Source organism: Melospiza melodia, chromosome 2, assembly GCF_035770615.1.
Source record: "Melospiza melodia melodia isolate bMelMel2 chromosome 2, bMelMel2.pri, whole genome shotgun sequence".
Taxonomy (NCBI): Eukaryota; Metazoa; Chordata; class Aves; order Passeriformes; family Passerellidae; genus Melospiza; species Melospiza melodia.
The window spans coordinates 125589163-125611703 of NC_086195.1; the positions used below are offsets into that span (position 1 = coordinate 125589163).

At 43.9% G+C, this 22541-nt stretch overlaps 1 protein-coding gene and 1 long non-coding RNA gene across 2 annotated transcripts in view; one reads left to right on the plus strand and one right to left on the minus strand.

The window, feature by feature from the left end:
• Nucleotides 1-1353: 1353 nt before the first annotated feature.
• Nucleotides 1354-16766, minus strand: LOC134415240 (uncharacterized). The gene is made up of 3 exons (XR_010026975.1): nt 16613-16766; nt 15446-15598; nt 1354-1513 (listed from the first exon to the last, which is right to left on the minus strand). It is a non-coding gene; the product is annotated as an uncharacterized LOC134415240 (long non-coding RNA).
• A 3636-nt stretch (nt 16767-20402) lies between these two features.
• The window catches only part of GAS6 (growth arrest specific 6), a 39749-nt gene continuing 37610 nt past the window's right edge, over nt 20403-22541 (plus strand). The window contains exons 1-2 of the mRNA XM_063149892.1: nt 20403-20485; nt 20843-21009. Of these exons, the coding sequence (XP_063005962.1) occupies nt 20416-20485; nt 20843-21009 (237 nt within the window). The 5' untranslated portion in view covers nt 20403-20415. The remainder of the gene's footprint in view (nt 20486-20842; nt 21010-22541) is intronic.

The following is a 22541-nucleotide window of genomic DNA, read 5'->3' on the forward strand; positions in this document are numbered from 1 at the left end:
AATAGCTATGAAGACCCCAAAAGTGAGAAGCTAAAACCTGTTAGGGGACAGAGAGAGGAGGAGGAGGTATTGCTGCTTATAGAGCTTTTAAGACCCCAGGAGTCTTCCCATCTGAGAGCAGAGGTAAAAGCAAAATGAGATTTGCCATTGAAGTCTGAAAGTTTCTGCATGTGTTTTATTTGTGTACATGTCTTTTTCTTCAAATGGATTTTGGACAGTGTTTTGCACGGAGTGATTTCCAGAAAGTCTTGTTCTTTCATCCTCATGGAATTTTTAAGGAGATATTTGCCCAGGCTGTCCACATGAGTGTGTCTTGTAATGTTGATCCCTCAGAGAACAATCATGGATGAAATAGCAAAAAATGTTGTGCAACACTGTTTTTCTGAATTAGGAGCTTGGAAATAACAAATATACTGGAATTTGGTTTCAGTCCATTCCCTTCTTTATTTGACCTCCTATCAAAAAGAAATAATATATTCTTGTAGAATAGGAGCTGTGTCAGCCAGTATATTGGCACATCTGTGAAATGCACAGGCTTACTTCAAAACAACATTTTCTTTTGGACAGGAAATTGCACTGAATTTTTCTGAAGTCATTGGCCAACCATGCAATGACGGGATGGGAATTTGTCCTTTTTGACAGATCACTGTAGTCCTCAGTCAACTGAAGCCCTTTCAGCATGGTCCCCTTTGATACCTCTGGGGGTTACCCCTATCCTTCTGCTCCAGCAGAGCCAGCCCTCTATCCCAGCTCTTCCCACAGCCTCTTAAACCACTGAGGGCCCTGTATGTCCACCAGCCCCTCACCCTCACAGTGCTCACACAAGGTGCTGTCTACCAGTCCTGGGACCCTTTGGGGAACCAACCTTCATCCCACCCAATCATCCCACATGTGGAAGCAGGTCTGCTGCTGCCACTGTGAGCTCCATGGCTGTGTGGCTCATGGCCACAGACAGACTCTGTGGGCAGGAGAAGCTGCCCTGCCTGCCTCCACCCCAGCTGCATCCTTGGTCTGCAGCTCCTGCAGTCTTCTCGTCACCTTTGCAGAGAGCAGAAGGGAAAACAAGGAAAAGGGGTACAGCCAAAGAGTCTTCCAGTGGCTGCTGCACCTTCTCCTCACAGCTTCTGCACCCATGTGAGCCTCCACTGCTGCACCTGCTAGCACTGGTGAAGTCAACAATTCCCAGCTTGGACAGCTTGACAACCTCACCACCTTCTCAGGCACCCTCCACCACAGCCACACACACAGATCAGTGTTCCCTTTAGATCTGCTTAGAACATCTCCTGCTCTGCACTCACCTTTTCCTACCAGCAGCACATCATTTTGGAGCTGCTCTTCTTTCTTCATCCTCCCTTGCCTCTTGCTGCAGAGGAAGCTTGCAGTCAAAGAGCAGGAAAAAACAGATCACTGGGATGTTCACACCATCACAGGGTCTGAACTCCCTGCTTGTCCACAGGGACGTGCAGGCAGTCACTGCTGAGATTTTCAGGAATGGCAATTGAGAAGAGGAGGCCTGGAAAGGAGTTGGGAAGATTATGTCTACACAAGCAATTGATCACATTATTTGGCTTGCTGATTTTATAATTGTAGTCCTAAAGGCAGCAGGACTCTGTACTGGGGTTTTTAAAAGCTTATAGAGGCCATATTTGTCCTATCAATTTTTTTCAAGTCTTGGTTTGCTTTTAAAGCATCATCAAATAATATATAATCTTTTGTGAAGTCTCCCCCTCTTCCCATTTAAAACATACCTTCCAAACAGCACAGTCTGTCCAAAAACTGGGAAAATGTTTGTGTTGCTAGTATTTATTTTTTTCTGTTGAATAGTGCAATAGATATTGTGCCTGCATAAGGCAAGAATTTAACATAATTCTGAACTGACAACCTAAATAAACAGCCAACATGATGGCAGACTCCTGGGTTCTCAGGGAAGGCAATTTCATCAGCAGCCTGATCACTGAACAGGCAAAACCTGCCTACAGTTCATTACAGGCCTATTTTGAAAACACTGACTGCTTCTTGAGAAATATGTGTATTCACAGGAGGTGAAATAACTGAGAGAAGCAGCACAAGCTTCTATTTGCACAATTCACCCACGCTAATCAGCCTCTTGATTTACCCAGAATATAGGAGCTGATGTAACTGCCCTGAAATCCACTGTGGATGTAATTGAAACCTGCTGCAAAATTGTGCTTTTCTTACTGAGTGCTTACTCACTGTAACTGTGAAGTTTCAAAATTTTACCACTGTACTCTATTGCTTGTCCTGTATAGTAAATAGAATGTTGAAAAACTGGCCTTCTCCTCAGGTTTGTTGGTTTTGCAATGATTCCAATAACTACCACATCACTCAATATCTCCTAATATGCTTGCACAGACATGAAAATTTATGATAAACAGATGGATTTTGAGAAAAAGTACAGCAGCAGTTACTCAGATGTGTCTTTCCATGTTCAGCTGCATGCTTTTTTATTATTATCTATATACTTTTTCCAAGCTATATGTTCCCAAGAAACACACATTCCTTTCTGCTTGGAACCATGCAAGTGCAGCAAGTCACCCAATAGGAATATATGGGTCATGGTACTACATGACTGAACTCTGATTCAATGACTTATGCTCCTTTTCAACTACTTCATCACCAATAGCTGCTGCTGAAGGAGCCAAAACTGAATACAAATTGGAAGAACATAAGGAACAGTTTTTTTCATGATGTAAATATCTATTTTAGGCTCATTTTTAAAGATATTTCCATTTATTTTCAGAAGGAAAATGTTACATTTACTTAACTTTTGTCAACTGAAATGAATGGGCTGTATTCATTTGCTCCCAAAGGGAGCATTTAGAACTGCCATTAGTCCTATTAAAACCAGAACTAGACTTAAAGTGACCTGCAGAATGTGGTGTACAATAAAACTGCAGATGAGTCTTCTGGAGATGCTTAAGGCACAAATATTTCTCAGCAATGTACCAAACTTTGCTATTTCCCCCAATGACAATGAAAATTGTACAGAATTCCTGAAAGATTTCATAAATGATCCTATGTGTAAAAGTAGATATGAACTTTCTACTCTTCCTGTGCTGGAAAGAGAGGCTTTTAGAGTAATCTCAGGCAGTCACTGTTGTCTCCTCTTGATATCGTTGACATTTCAGGTTGTTTTTTAAAATATGCCACAGTCAGAGAGACAAAACAAAAATGACCACAAAACTTCCAAATTTTAACCAGACAAGAATGTGTAAATATAAACAGGACAGATGAAAAATTCAATCAATTCCATTTTTAATTGCAGACAGCCAAAAGGTCCTTTGCCTCAAAATAGGCTGCATAAGTTTGAATCCCACACATGACATTAACCATGACCATGCTACCATTGCTTGTGGTAGGAAGACCTTTATTTGATGCCAGCACTTTGTTCAGTGTATATCTTTCCATGACTGGCCTAGCCTTTCCACTGTGAGATATTTCCATTCTGCAGTACTCTTGAAGTAACAGAGAATAAGAAAAAAGGAAAAATGAGTGTATGTAAACAGAGTTGAAGTCTTTCAAACCACTCTGAATCCCTTAGGCTTTTGTATTTTCCCCACTGGAGACCTTTTGATTCCAACCTCAGTCCTCTGTACACTTCCCACAGATTGGAGAAACAATAGCAGAGACTGACCCAGTTTGGGCTTTCTGCTGCCACTGCCTCTGCCCCTGTTAGGGCAATGGGTGAAAGCAGTCAAAGTGCTCGGCACAGCAGGGCTGGCTGAGCCAGCTCAGGGGGCCTGGTCTTGAGAACTCCTGCAGGTATTATATCTGGATCCTGGATTTCTATATATCCAAAATATAATATTATCCATTATATTTGACAGTGCAGTGCCCAAATACATTTAAAGCAGAGGATAGTCCATGCCCCTCTCCTAGCTTCCCATGAGCTCTGATGTTTTGAGCTGAGGCTCCACTGTACCTGGCAGGTGGAGCAGGGTGTGTGGGGATGGGCTGTTTCCATGTGGGAGCAGCTGCTCTATCTCCACAGAAATGCTGAATAGCTTCTCTGTTGGCTTGCTTGGCTTAGTTCTGTCTCTATTGCTCACACCCACAGAACTGCTGGTGTCCACAAGACCCAGTTTTAGATGGTACATGGACATGCCTACAAGCACACTAGGAAAAATGTCCATCTATTGTTTATCCTATCCTTCTGTCCTACTCAGATGAGTCCCACCACAGCCTCCTGCAAACCTCCAACAATTCCTGTGATGTTTGGAGCCTTTTATTACTGCAGGGGCTTATTCTAGCCTAATTTCTAAAAATTAGTTAAAGAGAGAGAACAAGAGACTGCTTAGACTGGTTTTTATGTCACTGAATCATTATTTTTTAAATGAGCTTTAAGCAATATAGGATTAGAGGTACTTTCTGCTGATTTCACCATACTCTCCATATCTTATTTCATTCTTATGAAATAGGAATATTTGTTGCTGATTCAAATTTCATTAGACAGCATCTAGATTCAATATTTTCCTCATTTCTTACATTTTAATTTTTTAGTTTAGAGGATTATCAAGAGAAAAATATCCAGAACTTGACTGAGAGGTTTAATTTTGCAAAGGCATTGATATTTTCAACTCTTGTTTAGGATCTGGGTCCCACTCATAAATCTAGATGTACAGCTCCATACCACAAAAGAACATTAGTCTGCCTTAAATCAAGATGTACAAATGACTTTCTACATGCCTGAAGTAAGACACACTTGGTAGCTTGTCTGGACTGGATCTAGTACAGAAAGCCCCATAAGATGTTGCTCCACACCACTGTGAGACAACCTAATGAAATCCAAAGCACCAGCTTCTGACAGACACTCAGTGTTGACTGATGTCTTTCTGAATCAAGACTTTCAGCATCATGAATTAAAACTGTGGCTTTCAAGTGGCTACTGGGAAATGTATAAATGTTTAAATATGTGTATTGTTTATAAAGTTCCCCCGGACTTACATGTAGGCTACCAAGATGCAGTCTTCAATATGTCTGTCACTTTTCTTGCTCCTGCATATGTAGATGCTTACACACTGATTCTCATCTCCAACTGAACTAAACTCAAGAAGCCACAGGTAATTTTGGATGACATCCCAGGATTGCTGGCAGGGAATGAGACAATTCTATAGCTCTCAGTTCAGCCTTGAGGTTACTTGGTATGTTCTGCAAAACATGTTTTTTCCATGACACCTGTTTGTTATACATAAGGGTTAGCAAATGCATTTTTCTGCTGCTGTGCCAGTAAATGTCCTAGTTTATGAACCAAAATAAGCTGTTGGAGGAGGCTGTGTCTCACCCTGCCCAATTTAAATGAAAAAGGTAAGGCAGGAGCTGTATTTTAGTCTGTCAAAGTACATCTTTATGTGCAAAAAGGATCCAGTGGTCTGCAGATTATCAGTGAGGAAATGACATCCCCATTCATGGCTTACCCTCCAAGCAGTGGGAGGGGAGCCAGGGTGCTGACACCTGAGCCAGACCTGAAGGTCAGCTGAGCTGTCCCTGCTCCCTCACACAGAGATCTCACAACCCAGAATGGACATTCAGCCAAAGCTCTGCTCCTCATCTTGCAGGTATGGAGATAATGGGGTGCTACCACACAAAACCTCTGTGTCAGCCACACAAACATATTCCAGCCCTTCCTCAGGGAGAATCCCTTTGCTCCTTTTTGTGTTATCTTGGAAGTATAAAAATTTATCCTAAAACACAGCTCTGCAGCAAACCTGCTATACTGAAGACTGGATTATAGTGGTAATGAGCAACATTTACTGTACGATATACTTTCTCTCTGGAATTTTTCTGTTAGTTCTGATTTGCTCAGAGACTTCAGGTCTGGGACACATGGGAATTATCTAAATATTTCAACTATGGTATTCAAGGTATTCAACTATGGTATTCAACTACCTGTGAAACAGCATTATCTGGGTAGACAATTCTTGTCACTCCTTGTTGCAGTGCAACTTCACTCATTTGCTTGGAAGGGTCAAATCTTAGTCATAGAAAGGAAGGTTTCTGGTTTCCTGTCCCTCCCTTTGCCTGTTGGGTGAGCAAAGCCATACAGATCCCAGGGGCCAGCAATGATGGCTGATGGCAACCACCAAAGGAAATCTTGTGGTCTATGGGCTCTTTTGATGAAATATTGATATTTGTAACACAGACATCTACTATGGAATAATCTCTTTTTTATCAATGTATAATGTATTCAGGGTGTGAATAATTTCATCCCAAACCAGACACCTGAAATAAGTGTCAGATGAACCATGCCCTTATCTGCATCCCTCTGCTTGTCATGAGGAAAGCCTGGAGTGAGTGGATTGGACACTGACATCTGCTCCAGACACATCCAAAAGCAGGCAAGATGTTTGATTCCTGCTTGCATTTCCCAGGCCATGAGATCTGGGTCACCCTGAGTCACAGCCTTGCTCAGAGGGCTCCTCTTTTGCAACAGACTGGGGCTCTGGGAGAGCTTTTGGCTGCTGGACAGCCACTTGCTCCGTGCTTCAGGCTTCCTTCTCTGATGGAGACAATTCCAACATAGAAAGCAGTAGCTGGACTCTTTGAGGAATGCTTAATTTTATCTCCTTCCCCCTCCACCCCTGCTTCCCGCCATGGTAAGCTAAAATAATTAAACACTTGGGGCTTGTTTGCCTACATTGTTTATCCATCCTTGCTCTTGCTTCTATGTTTAACAGAGGAAATAACTCTCTATGATAATGTATCACTACAAGCTGGTAACATCAGATAAACTAAGCTGGACAAAAATGTTTTCCTTGGCAATTCTCCACTTTCTTTAATTTGACCAGAGAACCCACTTTACTTCTGGAATTGTGAAGACCCCAGTTACACTTGATTGTAACACAAGAGTTTCACGGTTTTTCTTGTTAAACTCCCTGTCAGACTGGGAGAACAATCCTGCCATTCATTTTCCTGCAGCATAATTGAGCTGATAAGCATCAAGCCACACACATCAAAACCCACAGTGAATGTCATTAGTTTTCTGCCTCTTCAGAAAAAAAAGCAATCTGCTTATCAGCCCCCATCGGAAGCTGCACAATGCTACAGGGATGCATATTAAAGGCTGAACACAGGGAAGGAAGGAGGCAGTGCTCTTGTGCACTTGGAGGGAGCCTTTTGGGGTGGAGACAGCATTCCCAGGCTCAGCAGGAGGAGCTGGGTGAGCGTCAGAGGAGCCCTTCCATTTACCCACAGGGACTGGTATGGGGACACTGCAGCAAGAGAGAGGGAAGCAGGATGGGGGTTCAGGGATCATCACATGGGAACAGCTTGTGCTGCAGCTCCTCTGTGCCTCCCATCCATGGGGTTCAAGCAATGGGGCCAATCTGGAGATATCTGGGCACACAGAGACAGAAGGACAGAGAGGGCTGCTGGAGGTGCTACACCTCTGCCCCCCAGGTAAGTGTGTGCTGTGCCTGGGGAGGTTCTGGGCTCAGATTTAATCACTCCTTGCATGGCACCCAGGATGCAGCCACAGCTTTGAGTTGGGACACCTGGAACACTGCAGAGGGCAATCACCTTCACTGTGTGCAGAGGTGTAGGATGTATGCACGTGGGGCCACACGTGAGTGAGCTCCTCTGTTATGGGTTAGCACATGTGCAGGACTCACACCAGTGCATTGCCAAAGGGTTTTACCTTTTTGTTTGGCACCCAGCACAAAGTTTTGGCCTCATATGCCCTTTTCTACCTGAAGGTTAGAGTGTGGCCCTGCCCATGGGAGACACAGGAATGCTCTGCCAGAGCTGCAGGTAGAGCATCTTTCCCCCTCGTGTCCCACCAAGTGCCTTGAGCAGCACTGGCTGGGCTTGCTGCAGACCCAGCACTGCACAGCACGGGCAGCTGCTCTGCTCATGTAACTCATTCAGCCCACACACAGTGAGTCTGCTGCTTCAAGACCCTGCATGTGAGATTCAGGGAGCTTCACGCCCAAATTGTGCACTCCTGTGCATTTACTGCACTTGCCCTGAGAGCTGCTGTCTGCTCAAGTGATGGGCACATTGAAGATTTCTAGTTTCAACAGAGAGCCAAGTGCATGGAAAGCTGAGCTCTGTTTCCAAGCAGCAAATGCACCTGGCATACAGTAAACCACACTGCTGCAATCTTCCTTGCAGCATAGGTACAGACTGAAAGCCTTAAATACACTGGGTTATTTGTTGGGACTTTTCCCACCCTTTCCTCCCTCCCTTAAGACAAACATTTATGCAATAAAATATTTCTAGAGCACAATATATAAACAATGCACACAATAAAAATAAGAACTGATAAGCTCAAGTAAGAAAATAGCTGAAATTTTATAGCCAGATAACAACTTAAGTTTCAGTCCATTTTGTTTTTTTTCAGATATTAAGGTGTTTTTCTTGCAATAGGTTTGACTTATGAGTATTTTGCTTAACACCATTTTCTTAACAGAATGCTTGAAATTTTTTTTCTTAGTTATAACCAATGTGTAATTTCTGGGACTTAGAATTTGAACTTCTGATCAAATAACTTAGAAGCAAACTGTAATTGTGTGACTTTTCCTGGTGCAGCTGGTGCCAAACCATAGATGAAGGCAAAGTGATTACAGACAAAGAGCAGCAGCTTGGTGACTGGGTTTCCTTTGGAGACAGTCAATGCAAGTAATTTCTGACTAAGTCTAGAGAAGAATCTGCAGCAGAGGCCAGTACTCAGTGCTGGGATGGGTCTTGCATAAAATATACAGTCACTCTGTATTGTATATAATATAATGTATAAAAAATCACTAACATTCTGAAGGAGACTAATGTAGGAGACACCATATTCCCTCCTGAGGGTCCTCTCAATGCACCACAGCATCACATATCCCTCCATTGTAGCCATGATATTTTCTGAGAAATCCTTTCCTTAGGATTTTTTCTCCTGAGAAGTTGAGAGACCTCAGAAACAAAATGTAAACATTGATTATCTGCTGCTGTGGAATGCAACAGGTGCATCTGTGATTGGTCCATGTTGGTTGTTTCTAATTAATGGCAAATCACAGTCCAGCTGGCTCAGACTCTCTGAGAGTCACAAGCTTTTTTTATTATTCCTTCTTTTCCTTGCTAGCCTTCTGATGAAATCCTTTCTTCTGTTCTTTTAGTATAGTTTTAATATATCATTTTCTTTTAATATAATATATATCATAAAATAATAAATCAGCCTTCTGAAACATGGAGTCAGATTCTCATCTCTCCCATTGTCCTGGGACCCCTGAAAACACCACCACACTCCATCATCTCCCTTGCTTCACAGCATTGTCCATAAGAAGTGAGGGTGCACTCCCCAGGGACAAGGAGTCGGCACCACAGGCTGAAGAAAGCCCCAGCCTGTGTCCTGCAGTAGGAGTGGATTTATTTGCCCCTTATACTAGTCTGTAAAAGGGGTTGCTGCCCTTCCAGACCTGCTTTGCCCCATTTATTTCATTAAAAGCAAGGTGCTGCTGAGTTTTTATTATGCAGTGGACTGCCCACACCAAAATGCAATATCCTGGACTGGGTTTTTTGAACCATTGTTTTTCTGGTTCCAGCCCTTAAGATCCAAGAAGGGCTTTAATTATTGTGGTCTGAGTGTAATTCATTCAGGTTTTCCCAACCACTTATTCATCTCTTCCTGTGGTAGAGCTTGCAGACCCAGCTGGCATCAACGATAGCAAAACTAAATTTCTTTTTGAAGAATCAGCACTTCATTTTTAAATTACCACTCTGATACAAGCTAAGATGAAGGAAAGATTTTCGCTCTCTCAACTTAAAAGGAAACAATAATTTTGTCCTTTTATTTGAACACTATTCTATTCCATGATTTTTCTCTTTGCCATAGAAATTTTGAAATCAAGTCAAACAACAAAAAGAAAATATGATATCATAAATCTTGGACATAAACCCCCACTTGGACTTTATAAAATTAAAGTCAATTCCAGCTCTTCCTGGGTTTTACATTTGAACTTCCCTGAGACTTCTGCTTTCTAATCAGTAAACAGGAATAATACCTTCCTGTCTCAGAGGACTGCTTAAGAAGCTTAACTGGTTTGTGTTTACAGATGTTGGGAGATGGCAACACATGCATGGCTATGGAGATGCCTGTATGTGCATATAGGTATCTCCTAGGGGGTACAGACTGGTTTGATTACTGTGTGGCTCCTGTTTTTTCACTATCTTCCTAAAACACAGAAGATTTCTTGTAGAGAGGAGGATGTTGGTACATTTACCTGAAGATCAGACTGCACGCAAATGAAACATATTTTCTTGACATATTTCTTGCCCATTTTAAGTACCAATGTTTGAAAGTTTTGGTATTTGATAAAATTTGCACAACACAGGCTCAAAACCAGCTCTCACTAGCAATGTATTGTGACATTACCATATTTTTCAAAGCAATCTGTAATGGAAAAGGGAAGTCATACTTGACCTAGATATCCCTCTCCTTCCCTAATTTTCCTGGTTAAAATAAAATGTTTCTGAAAGTCATGGTTGAACTGCAGTGCCACACAGGAGTTCAACTCACTCTTCCCTCCCCAGAGGGATGGGGGAAAGAACCAGAAGGGTGAAAGTGAGAAACTAATGGGTTGAGGCAGAGACTATTCAACAGAGAAAGCAACAGCCACACAGGCCAGCAAGGCAGAACAAGGAATTCACCCACCCCTTCTCATGGGCGGGCAGGCATCCAGTCAACCCAGGAAAGCTGAGCACCACCACATGTAATGGTGACTTGAGAAGATAAACACCATTAGTCCAAACATTCCCCCTTTCCTTTTTCTTCCCCCAGCTTTATAGACTGGTCATGACACCACAGAGTGGGGGATATCCCTCTGCTCACCTGGGGCCAGCTGTCCCAGCTGTGTCCCCTCCCAGCTCCCTCACTGGTGGGTGGGCTGGGAGGCACAAAAGGCCCTGGTGCCCTGCAAGTCCTGCTCAGCAATGGCTAGAACATCCTGAGTTATCAACACTGCTTTAGCCATAGCCCCATACTGGCAACTATAGAGAAAATTAACTCTACCCCAGCCAAAACAGCACACTGAACTATGATTTTTTTAATTTAAACCAAAGCTGATATTTTCTTTTGGTTGCTTACAACCCTTCTAAAGAACATAAGCAGGCCCCATGACTGCCTTCCCTGCCAAAGCCCACATCAGTGTCACCTTTTGTTCCCAGGACTTCAGAGGATGGCTCATCCCTCCTTTTTGTATGCTGCTTTGGGGTTTTGCAGGCATTCTCCTTGAGGAGGCATTCCCCCAGCTTTTGAAACTTTTGAATGGAAACTTCATGGCAGTCAGCACAGGTTGCCCAACAACACATGTTGAAATTCCTTCCCTCAATGATAACAGTCTTACAGTGGGATAACCTTCTGCTCTGGCCTGATCCAGACTTCCATTTTGTCTCCCACAGAGATGTCAACAGAGATGTCATTCAAGTCTCAGTCCCTCTCAAACTGCACAACTAGAATTTCCTTTCCAGAAAAGAAAGCAGAAAGCCTGTTTTAGAAATAAATTCAGACCCTTGCTATTATTATTGTTATTATTACCACCAATAGGTAAATGTACACATTTCCATTTAGATGGAGAAATCAGCACATCAGATGTTGTATTTTCCATTCAAATACAAAATATAAATGTTGATATTTTAATACATATATTTTCATACACTTTCCAGAAAATGAATTTTTGCTTTCTTGGTTATGTCTGTTTCTTGTGCTGCTCTGTTAAAATCCCCATTGCTATTACCTTTTTCCCCATCCTTTACACACACCAGAGGTTACACCACCAGCATTCCACTGACAAATCTTGCTGGAACAAGAAGCTGATCAATAAAAGATTACAGAAAGCTCTGTTTCCATTTTGCAACATGGACCTGCTGGAACTCTACTGCAAAGACTTGTGTCTTAAACAATTTAGAGATGCCATAACATTACTCCTGTGTTGTTGTTATATTTCTAGATATTGCTGTTGTTATACTTCTTGAGTCCCATACCTTCTCTTGGTGTTTTCTTACAGCTGCAGAGTTTCACAGCACAGACTCCTTCTTCTGCATGTCATTCTTTCTTAGTCAGGGCTCCTCCAAGACTGTCCCTGACTGCCCAACCCACCCCCTTTTGTCCCAGTTGTCTTTACTAGCCACAGCTGCAGCCCAATGAAGGACATCACAGCTGCAGCCCATCGAGATCAACTGGGACCTACCAGGGCAAGGCCTATATACAGATATTGAAGTACAATACAGATATCTACTGGGACTCAAAGGCCACCTCTACTATACTCCCGTTTCATTGCATTAAACCACAAATCATAAGCTAGGTTTCTATTCTGGTATTATTCAGCTCCTTCCAATGCAGTTTTACAGCTGGAAATGAGAAGGCAACAGCTCCTTGTTACCAGGCAACTCTTCCCAGCCACCAGCATCTTGCCCCAGGGATCAGCGCTTGAGAGCTGCTCTGCAGTGACAGCTCCTCTCCCTTCTTCCAAGCCCAGACTGATGCAAGGAGGCTGCTTCAGAGCAGAGTTCCCTCTAAGAGCTAAGCATTGGCAAGAGCTACATCTAGTTAAAACTCTGTTTTTGTCTCTCACTGTCCCATTATATTGTATCATACAGCTGGGAGTTTTTTATGGCTTTGAGTTAATGAGAACAATAAAGAAACATCATGGTCTTCTGCTAAGAGGCCCTTTTCACAGTCAGCAATGAATATCAGTACTCTCCCTCCTGCCTTGGAGAGACAGCTCCAACTCAAGTAATGTCTCAGCAACTCCATTTGTCATTTGGTGTTTATATTATTCCTGGTGAGGTTTTGTAGAACGCATTGTATGGGCTTATATTTGTTCTTATTGTTTTGCTGCAATATTCTTCTCCTCCTCATGTCATCCTTGAATTTATTTATATTTCTTTTAGCCTTTATTCAAGTAACTAAAAATCCCCTAGGACTCAAGCACATGCAGAATGCAGGGGAATAGAAGCCATGATGACCTCATGGTATATTCATATACCAATGGCCTAATAAAACACAAATCCTGTCTACCAGCAATGTTTATGACATCCCTTACATCACTCAAAAGTTCATTCCTACTCATAATCTGGTTTGGGATTCAGTCTTGTTGGACTCTTTTCCTCAGTATAAGTCAGAACTGGGCTCTATCTGCTGGCACTGCGTTTTCTCTCAATGTTTTCCTGACAATCACACACATTGCGATAATTTACCCATCATCAGGGTGCTCCTTGTTTTATCCCAGCACACTTCCACAGGGCTGGGGGCATCAGAGAAAAGAGAAGAAGAAACATAAGTGTCCATGGTGCAATGGTTTGGTGCAATGCTCCAAAGCAAGATTCAGGTGTCTCAGCTGCAGAGCATCCAGCAGGAAAGCCCTGAAGAGAAATTGGTCCCTTGCAAAGGTTGTTCCTCTGGTCATTCAGTTCAGCATACAGACATGGGCATGACTAGCACCTGAGGAAAAGAAGCTTTTCTCCTTCTCCCTCCAGCATAATGTATCACTGTCAGAAAATAGGATTTGGATCCCTTATTGAGGAGAGACATTAATTGGAGAGTGTTTTATGAAATTTCTTTTTAAGTAAATGACATGTGTGAAAGATGAACAACCTTTTTTCTACATCTCTCTCCATGCATTCAGCTCCACTTTTTACTCAAGTCTTTGATTCTCTCTCTAATCTACATTTACTTATTCTTTTCATCCATTTCATCATCACTAAAATTAAGCATATTTTGAAAATTAGCCCTTTTCTTCTTGATTTAATATATGCCACTCACTCAAAAGACTTGTTCAGTATAAGGGCACCTTTTCTGTGATTGTTTTTATTAGAAAATGTTAAACTTGAATACACCAGAGAAGAGGAATTTTATGCCATTTACATTATTAAATACCTCTGGATGAAATTTCACATTCTAACAAAAATATTGGCCTGATCTAAACAAAGGCACATGTTTGTGTGGCTCCTTGAAGGACTTTTATTTGGAAGAGGAGAAAGTAGTTTTTTGTATTTATCCCTGAAAATAGCCTGAATTCAAGCATGGCTTCTAATTGTTTTTAGTTGCAGTTTCTCATCCTTCTGACATTCTTTTTCATCACCTGTTGCATTTACATCAGTGTGTGTCTTGGAATAAAGTTTCACATATGCATCAGTAACATCTTTCAGTGGAGCTGCACGACTATCCAGCATTACACCAATTGCCTGGAAATGTTCTTAGAAGGCTTGCATCCTATTTTTGTTACCTCCAAACTTTCACTTCTCATCATCACAAATACTTTACAATTTTAATTTGTTTTGACTCACTTTACAGCCAGGCATTAAATGAATCTGATGTGTCCAAAACTCTGTTTTTAAAAAGGAAAGTGCAGGCTGTGCAAAAAGCCCCAGCTCATCTGTGGCAGTGGCACATTAGGAGAAGGTCCAGACGGATCTACCAAATGGGTTTTCCAAGCGGCAGGGATTGCACTGGTACCGTGAAAGGTTCTTGTCTTGGAGTCTGAGTTCAATTCTTGCTGATGACAAAAAGAAATCTTAAATTTTTAGTGTGGGAATCTATACTTTGTTTAATTAACTGAGGCCCACCTGGGCATGCTGCACACACTGCTACAGGAGCTTTTTCATCTTTGGGTGAAACAAAATGACAAATCCTGCAGGTCTTCAAAATGTCACTGTTTCAGTAAGGAATATTTGTGTGATTTTCCATATAAACAAGATTTGTGTGTGTGTGTGTGTGTGTGTGTGTGTGTGTGTGTGTGTGTGTGTGAAGACAGTAGGATATTTGACATTTGGGATTCTACTTTTTTATATAAGTTCCCTGCTAGGGGCATTCTAAAGTTATTTACGGTCTGTCTGCCCAGAGTAGTTCCAGTTTGTGAGCTCCCTTCTTTGCCTTGTCACACGTGTTGAAAATCAAGATATCTTTCAACCTCTACAAAATTCTTTTTCCAAATGGCAACATATGGAGACACTAGAGAAACATTTAGTGATAGCACAACAGATGCTTAATCATCAAGAAAGGAATCTATTAGAACTGAATTTAATATCCTCAATTGGATAACACACCTGTGAAGGCAGGAGCAAGATAAAAGGAACTGGTGTTACTCCACAACACAGTTAAGTCCACAATCTAATGCTTGTATCCCAGAGCTACAGAGGTTGTTTCAAAACAGAGAAAAGCAAAGCTATTATTTTTAAAAGGGAGTAAGAAGTAAAAAGCAGAATCAGTTATGGAAGATCATCTCCACAGCATCGTGTCACCATAAATACAACAGCCCCATTGGGCTCCCTGCCTCCAGGTACTTAGTGGTGACTCAGATTGCACAGAAAACACTCTCTGGTCCTGCACCCCCACCTCAACCCTTTGGTGCCCTGCAGAGGTATATAACCAGGAGCCACAATGTCCTGCAGGCTCTGGCAGGAGGTCTGTCTGTGCTGTTGGTCGGTGCCCTTCAGTCTGGGAGCTCACCTGTGGATGGCAGTGCCAGTGCTGCCCAGGAGTTTGCTCGCTGTCTTGCTGCAGAGGGAGTGCCACTGTCCAGTTAAGCAATTTGGTTTTGCTAGTGCCTAAAGACATTTTCAGCCACCATTTTAGCCTCTAATGAAAGGAAATCTCATTCAGCTGGAACCAAGACAGGCACAGAGAGAACAAGATGACAGTTCAGAACTTCCTTGCCCTTGAAGTTTATTTCCTGGCATCAGTCCGTAAATTATAGTTGACGACTAAGCAGCAAGTTCCAGATCTTAATGTGCTGAGTATAATTGGCATATGGCCAGCCTGTACTGCACTCAGGCCAAGGATCATGGAATCAGCTCTCTTACTCTCAGAGGGATTTTCTGATTAAGTATGTTGCCTTCAACAATAATTTAATTTCTTAAATATTCTGATGTAATCTCATATCCTTCTACTCGTAAAATACAAGCAAAAGTAGGAATGACACCTTAGGAACACTTTCAAAGGAAAAATAACAGGAAATGAATGGGAATGAGCATGTGAAGCAGCTGCTTGCTGTAAAATCTGAGATACTTTGGCATTGTGGGACAACTCAGAGGACATGTCTAACCAATTTTTCCTTGAGGTGAGAAAAGTACTTCACACAGAAGAGAGGGTCCTTCACAAGTCAAGAACATGCACCTCACAGTGTCCTTGGCTAGAGGACCGACAGAAGGAAGGAAGGGCAGGCTTGGGAATCCCTTCCTCTTGTACACAATGAATATGTAGAATCATAGAATTCTTTAGGTTGGGAAAAAACTCTAAGATCATCAAATCCAACTGGTATCCCAGCAATTCCAGGTCCACCACTGAATCGTGTCCCCAAGTGCCACAACCACACATTTTTGGAACACTTCCAGAGGTGATGATTCTGCTCTTTCCCTGGGCAGCCTGTGCCAATGCCCGACTTACCATGAATAAATTTTCCCAATATCCAATCTAAATTTCCCCTGGTACAACTTGAGACCATTTCTTCTTGTCCTGTGTTTTGTTAACTGGGAGAAAAGACTGACCTCCACCTCACTACAACCTCCTTTCAGGTAGCTGTGTTTGTAGGTGTCCCCTGAGCCTCCTTTGCTCCAGGTTAAGCAGCCCCAGCCCCCTCAACTGCTCCTCATGAGATTTGTGCTCTAGACCCTTTACCTGCTCCATTGCCGTGCTGCTTCAGCTCTAAAGCTGTGAGGCCTGCATAGTCTTCTCAGGACATTTTAGTTTCATTCTGCACTTTGGTGACTACAAATGTAATCAGTGGCAGGAACCTAAATGAACTTTGCTCAGTTAAACCTTCTGCTACACCCATGCAGCTAGTCTGCACACTACACGCTGGTTTCTTTTGGGATTAATGAAGGAAGAGAAACCAAAGGACATCAGTTGGCATTTGGAGTACGTGTCTCAAGTTCTGTGAACCAATGAACCACTTTTAGATTTTTGATCCTTAACAAACAACTTCTAGTTGTATTTTTAGTCACTTCTCTCAAAATTTGTTAGATTTGGTGCATATTTCTGGTTAGTGTCTAAAAACCAATGGAAACTAATCCTACAGGTTCAGATTTATATGTGGAAACATCTGTGTCTAGATTACTGTAAAATCAAAAGACAGTCTAAAATGGGACATGCTGAGAGCACAAGCAGTTCATGTAACATTGTTTTAATATTTTCAGCATTATTTTTCTATGCTGTTTTTCATGTTCCCTAAGACATTACTGGGACAGCTGAGACCAGATAATAAAAAAAATCCATGAATTTTGAAAAAAATTAAACTGTTACTTTATTCAACTCATTGCTTAAATCTGCCTTAAATGCTACCATGCCAGAAGAATGGAAGGTGGAAAATACAACTATTGAAGAGACTTCTGAGCTCACCAAAATCAGTGTTTGATGTCTGTGCCAAGTAACTTACTGGAAAACATAAGAATAGAACTGGTGAACTGAATGATATGTTGGAGAAGAATCAGCATTGCATACCAAGAAGGATGTCTTGTTTTGCTAATCCGTTTGATATTCAAGGAATTATATTTATTTAGACAAGGATGGTTCTGATAATATTAGATACTTGGACATTAAAAAATTTTTGAGCTGGTCTTGTACCATATGCTCTCAAAGTGTGATCATATGGGATAAACAGAAAAGGATTTTAAAAAAATGTGAAAGAAAGAAAACTCATCATTAGATTACACAATATAATGCAGTTTCCAGAACCCACAAAAATTTCTGCTGTTCAACATCTTCAGAAATTTTATGGAGAAACTTAATGCCATGAGGTCAGTTGGCAGATAATACAAAATTCATCTGAACAGACAAATCTTAAACTGGTAATCAAGAATACCAGGAGACTTTTAGCAAAAAACTCTAACTTTTATCTTGACTTAGTGAGTTTAATTTACTTGCTGAGAGGTCACATCAGTGACAAAAGTGTACAAAGATTGTACATCCAGGGATAAGGTGGAAGCTTAGAGGGAAGGCAGAGTGGGACAACCTGTTTTGGTAGCAAGAAGCTGTTCAGTTGGCTTGGCTGTATCACCTGATAACACTCTTCATGTGACAGGGTGATAAATGACAAGGAAAACTTAATATACAGACACACAAAGCGACACACCCATGAAACACAGCCCTCACCTTTGCATTCACTGGTAAATCTGCACTCAGGAAAGAGATCTCAGACCTCTTGTTCATGGCTCTGTGGAGAGACCAGGTCAAGAATTGACCCATGCAATGTTTGAAAATAGTAAGAAAAAAACAGAATTAAGAAAGAAGCAGGACATTTGCTATAATATCATATCTTGTATATTGCATGTAGTTTTGCCCAAATTGTCTGAAAAGAAGTATAAATAGCAAATGTACAGGGCAGGATGAAAAGGTGGGGAATGGTGTCTGAGGGGCTTAGGCTGCAATCCCAGAGCTGACTATGGATTTACTGCTGTAATCCCACTCCACACTTCTTCATGCTGTCACTGAGCTGGTTCAGCACAGTAACCTGGTAAAACACACACACACAGACACACAGAGACACACACACTCCCACAGACACACACACTCACACACACAGACACACACACATAAAAAAAGAAGAGTTTCCTGCCAGGTGACTGGGCTCAAATGGCACAGCCACATCTGTGGACATGGGCAGGAGGATACATGACAGAGGGAGGAAAGTGGCAGCCAGTCCTAGGAAACCTCTGCCTTCAGCTGTAGCTTCATGAACCACTTTGGCCAGCTCTGCTGATGAAATTAGGCCCCAGCTCCTTTGCCTGCAGCTACTCGCTGTCATCCCTGAAAGCCTCTCCCTCTCGGTGTTTGTGCAGCTGCTCAGCAACTCAGTGGGGGAACTGATATGAACAAAATTAATCATTTTTGTTGGATTATTCTGATAGAGTTTGCAGCATGCTAGCACAAGAAATGGATGTGGCCAAAGGACAGGAAAAAGCAACAGGGACTGGAAGGACTGCTCCTTTGAGCAATGCTAGCTCAGAGGGGTTTGGAAACAAGTAACAGACCAAAGCTCCACAGATCAGGAAAAATAATGGTTCTGAAATCATATGAGAGAGGTCTATATACTGGTGTGGTGGAAACAAATAGGGCATGATCATTCACTATTTCTTAGATGACAAAAATTCAAGTACCCTGTAAAATTATTAAGCACTGGATTTAAAACCAGTGAGAAAAAGTTCCTGTCTAGCCTTTGTGCAAATTTGAGCCCTTCCCACCACTCCTGGAGGCCAGGTGTACAAACAGATCAAAAAGCTATTGGACAAACTCATAGAGAAGTGGTACATTGGTGGCTGCTAGGGTTGCCACCGGATTTCACCTGAGAGCTTTCCCTCTGCACTTCAGGAGTTGAAAACAGAACAAAAAAAAAAAAAAAAAAAAAAGCCACTTAATGGTGATTTCTATGTTTTTATACCTCTTACCTGTATCTCTACTATTGGGTATTGTCAGACAGAAGATACCAGCGTAGGAACAAATGCTTTGAATGAGGCTGGCTCTTCTGTTTTCACCTACTTTACTTCAACTATGGGATATGAATACATTGTTTACATTTGTTTTATTATATTTGCAGTAATTATTGTGGAGACACAAAATCTGTATTAGATATACCTAAATAACAAACTAAAACTAGATAAGTTCTTTTTCTGAAACAAATTATGCCACTGAAGCTTTCTCGAAGAATGTATGGACATGGTGTTACTGGAGCTATCTGTCACACTTACCCTTTGACAGAGCAGTACAGATAGAAAGCACGGCTTTAAAGCAGTGGCACTAGATAGCCTAAGAGCCCCTCTGAGCTCTGACCCCACAGCTCTAGGTTACAGCTAACAGGGTTTCCCACGGTGGAAGTGTCCTGTGGAACTTCGGATGGACAAAGGACTGTAAAGCATGGCTTGCAACACATTGGTAACAAAAGACATTAATCTCTTTCCTGGGGAGTTCATCCTAAAATACTGGAACAAACTGAAAATGCGTTTCTGACGAAACCTGTGTTGGTGTGTGGGGAGAGCCAAGTTTCTAATTTACGGCAGGACTGGCTTGGGTTTGGTGCCAGCTTCTCCCTTCCCAGTGATGAGCCCCGGAGCTATTAAAGAGATGTGCCTGGAGCTATTAAAGCGATGTGCCTGGAGGTGAGGGCGCAGTCTCCCCGCCCGCTGCCCGCGTCCTGCCGGCCGCCCCTCGGCCCGGCTGCCCGTGACCGCCCCCGCCGCTCGCCGCGGCCGCTCCGGGCAGGTACGCGGGGCCGGGCCGGCGGCCGCTCCGCCGGGAGCCAGCCAGCGAGGTGTGTCCGTGAGCAGCGGCTCGGCGGTGCCTGGTGAGGATTGGGCAGGGCGGGCGAGCGGCTCCCCCGCCGGGCTCCGCGCCGCGCTCCCGCAGTAGCAGCGCGCCCGCCGCCCGCGCCGCTCCCGCTCCGCCGCTCCCGCCCCGGCCCCGGCCCCGGCCGCCGCCGCCGCATCGCGATGCCGCATCCCGCGGCGCCCCTCGGGGCCGCCCTGCTGCTCGTCCTGCTGGCGGCGGACTCCTCGCAGAGTGAGTACCGCGGGGGGTTCGTGCTTCCCGCACACGCCGCCGAGCATCCCCGCCGCCCTGCGTGTGTGCGGGCTGTGCTGGCTGGGGTGCGGGGGATGCGCGGCTGCGGTGAGGGCGGCGGCGGGGTCAGGGGATGCCGTGAGGGGCCGCGCTGAGGCCGCGGGGGCCCACGGGCGGCGCCCCGGGCACGGAGAGCGCTCGGTGTCCCCGGAGGGGCGGTCTGGTGTGCGGGGCGGGGGTCGGGGGTCCGGGGCGATCCGGTGGGCTCAGCTGTTCACCGCTGCCTGTCCTTGCTCCCGCTCCTCTCCCGCGCCTCTGCTGCTCCCGGCCTCCCGCCGTGCCGGCTCGGCTGCCCAGCCGTGCTGCTGCGCGCCCCGGAAGCCGCCCAGTTCCTGCGGCACCGGCAGCGGCGGGCGTACCAGATCTTCGAGGAGACCAAGCAAGGACACCTGGAGAGGGAGTGCGTGGAGGAGCACTGCAGCAAGGAGGAGGCCCGGGAGGTGTTTGAGAATGACCCAGAGACGGTAAGGACGCGGAGGCTCGGGGATTGTCCTGCTCTGCGCTCCCGCCCACCCTCTGCCCGCCGCTGGATGCCAGCTACCGGCACGGCTGGGAAAGGCATCGGGAGGAGGAGGACCCCGGGCCATGAGGGGAATGGCTGGAAGGCACACTGTGCTCAGCCCGCACAAGAGCAGTGCCAGGGCTGTCCGGTCAGCAGCGTGTCTGTGAGCGTGCTCGGAGTGAGCGGCCCGGCCTGGCACCGGCTGGCGGGACTGCCACTGGAGAGTGGAAGGGTCCTGTTCACCCACGGTCCAAAATCCATGAGGCAAGACCAGTGCAGCATAATGATACAGCTTCTCTGTCTGGATACCCTGCTCTTCCCTCCAGCTTCCCATCCCAGCTGTATTTAAAATCCCCTCAGTGTTGTAGCATATGTCACAACTAGGGCTTCTAAGACAAATGTCCTAACCACTCTTAAATCTGTGGAGGCCAATTCACCTTGGTCAGCATTTAGAATCAGTAGGTTCAGGACCTGTCACTACAACAGCAGGAGGGCACATATATGGGAACGTGGTGCTGCTGCACTTCTAGCACTGGATTCTCACGGTTACAGACTGCACACCATGCACGGAGCTGTCTTTTCCAGTCTTATCAAGGTTGACTTTCACTTCAGTCTTCTCACTTTGAGCAGTATGCAGATGCTTTACTAAGCTTGGCTTACTCCTCCAGCCACTTTACACTTCCTCTCAACACTGTTTTGGATAGGCTGTTCTCATTGCAAGGACTCTCTGGCATTGATTTAGCAGTGGGAAGCGGATTTTCTTGGTGTTCAAACTGAAGCTCAGTTCTGCACAGCATGTTCCTGTTAATGGTATGATGCTCTAGGGAGAAGATAGGACAGAGGCAGGGAGAGAGAGAGTGAGCACGTGTGTGTGTACACAGAGGCACAAACCACAGGCAGGGGAGGGATTTAGCAGAGGAGATGTTTTATGTTTCAGTAAGGCAAGTCTTGACACGTGTGCTTCATTGGCAGCCTCAGCACTGGATAGTGCAGTAGCTTGCTGTCACAAGACAGTAGTAAGCACAGCGAAAGCAAAGTGATGTGGTTTTGACCATCTTTATTTTCAAGATTAATATGGAACACTTGCCCAGGTAGTGTTTAATGTTACACCTTTTATGTGTACCTGTAGTCACATCTGCATGTAGCAGTGTTTGCTTCTGTTCTGCAAAAACAGCTACTCCAGAATGTGGATAACTGTAATGGGGTGAGAGTGGCTGGCACAACTACAGTATTTTTGTTGAGTAATATAACTTTAAACTCAATATAAATATTCATCACTTAGCAGTGAGTACAGGGAAAACTCTGATGAGTGTGATTTTGTAGCCTTCTGGAACAAAGGTGATCTAAGGTTACTACTTTTACTAACTGGCTGCTGGCCAAGAAGGTAGCCAAAGGGGATATATTGATAGATTAGTTTAAGGGTAGGATAGTGTACAAATTTGTCAGGAGTTTTTAACAGTGTTTGGTAGTGATTTTGTAAATTGTAAAGAATAC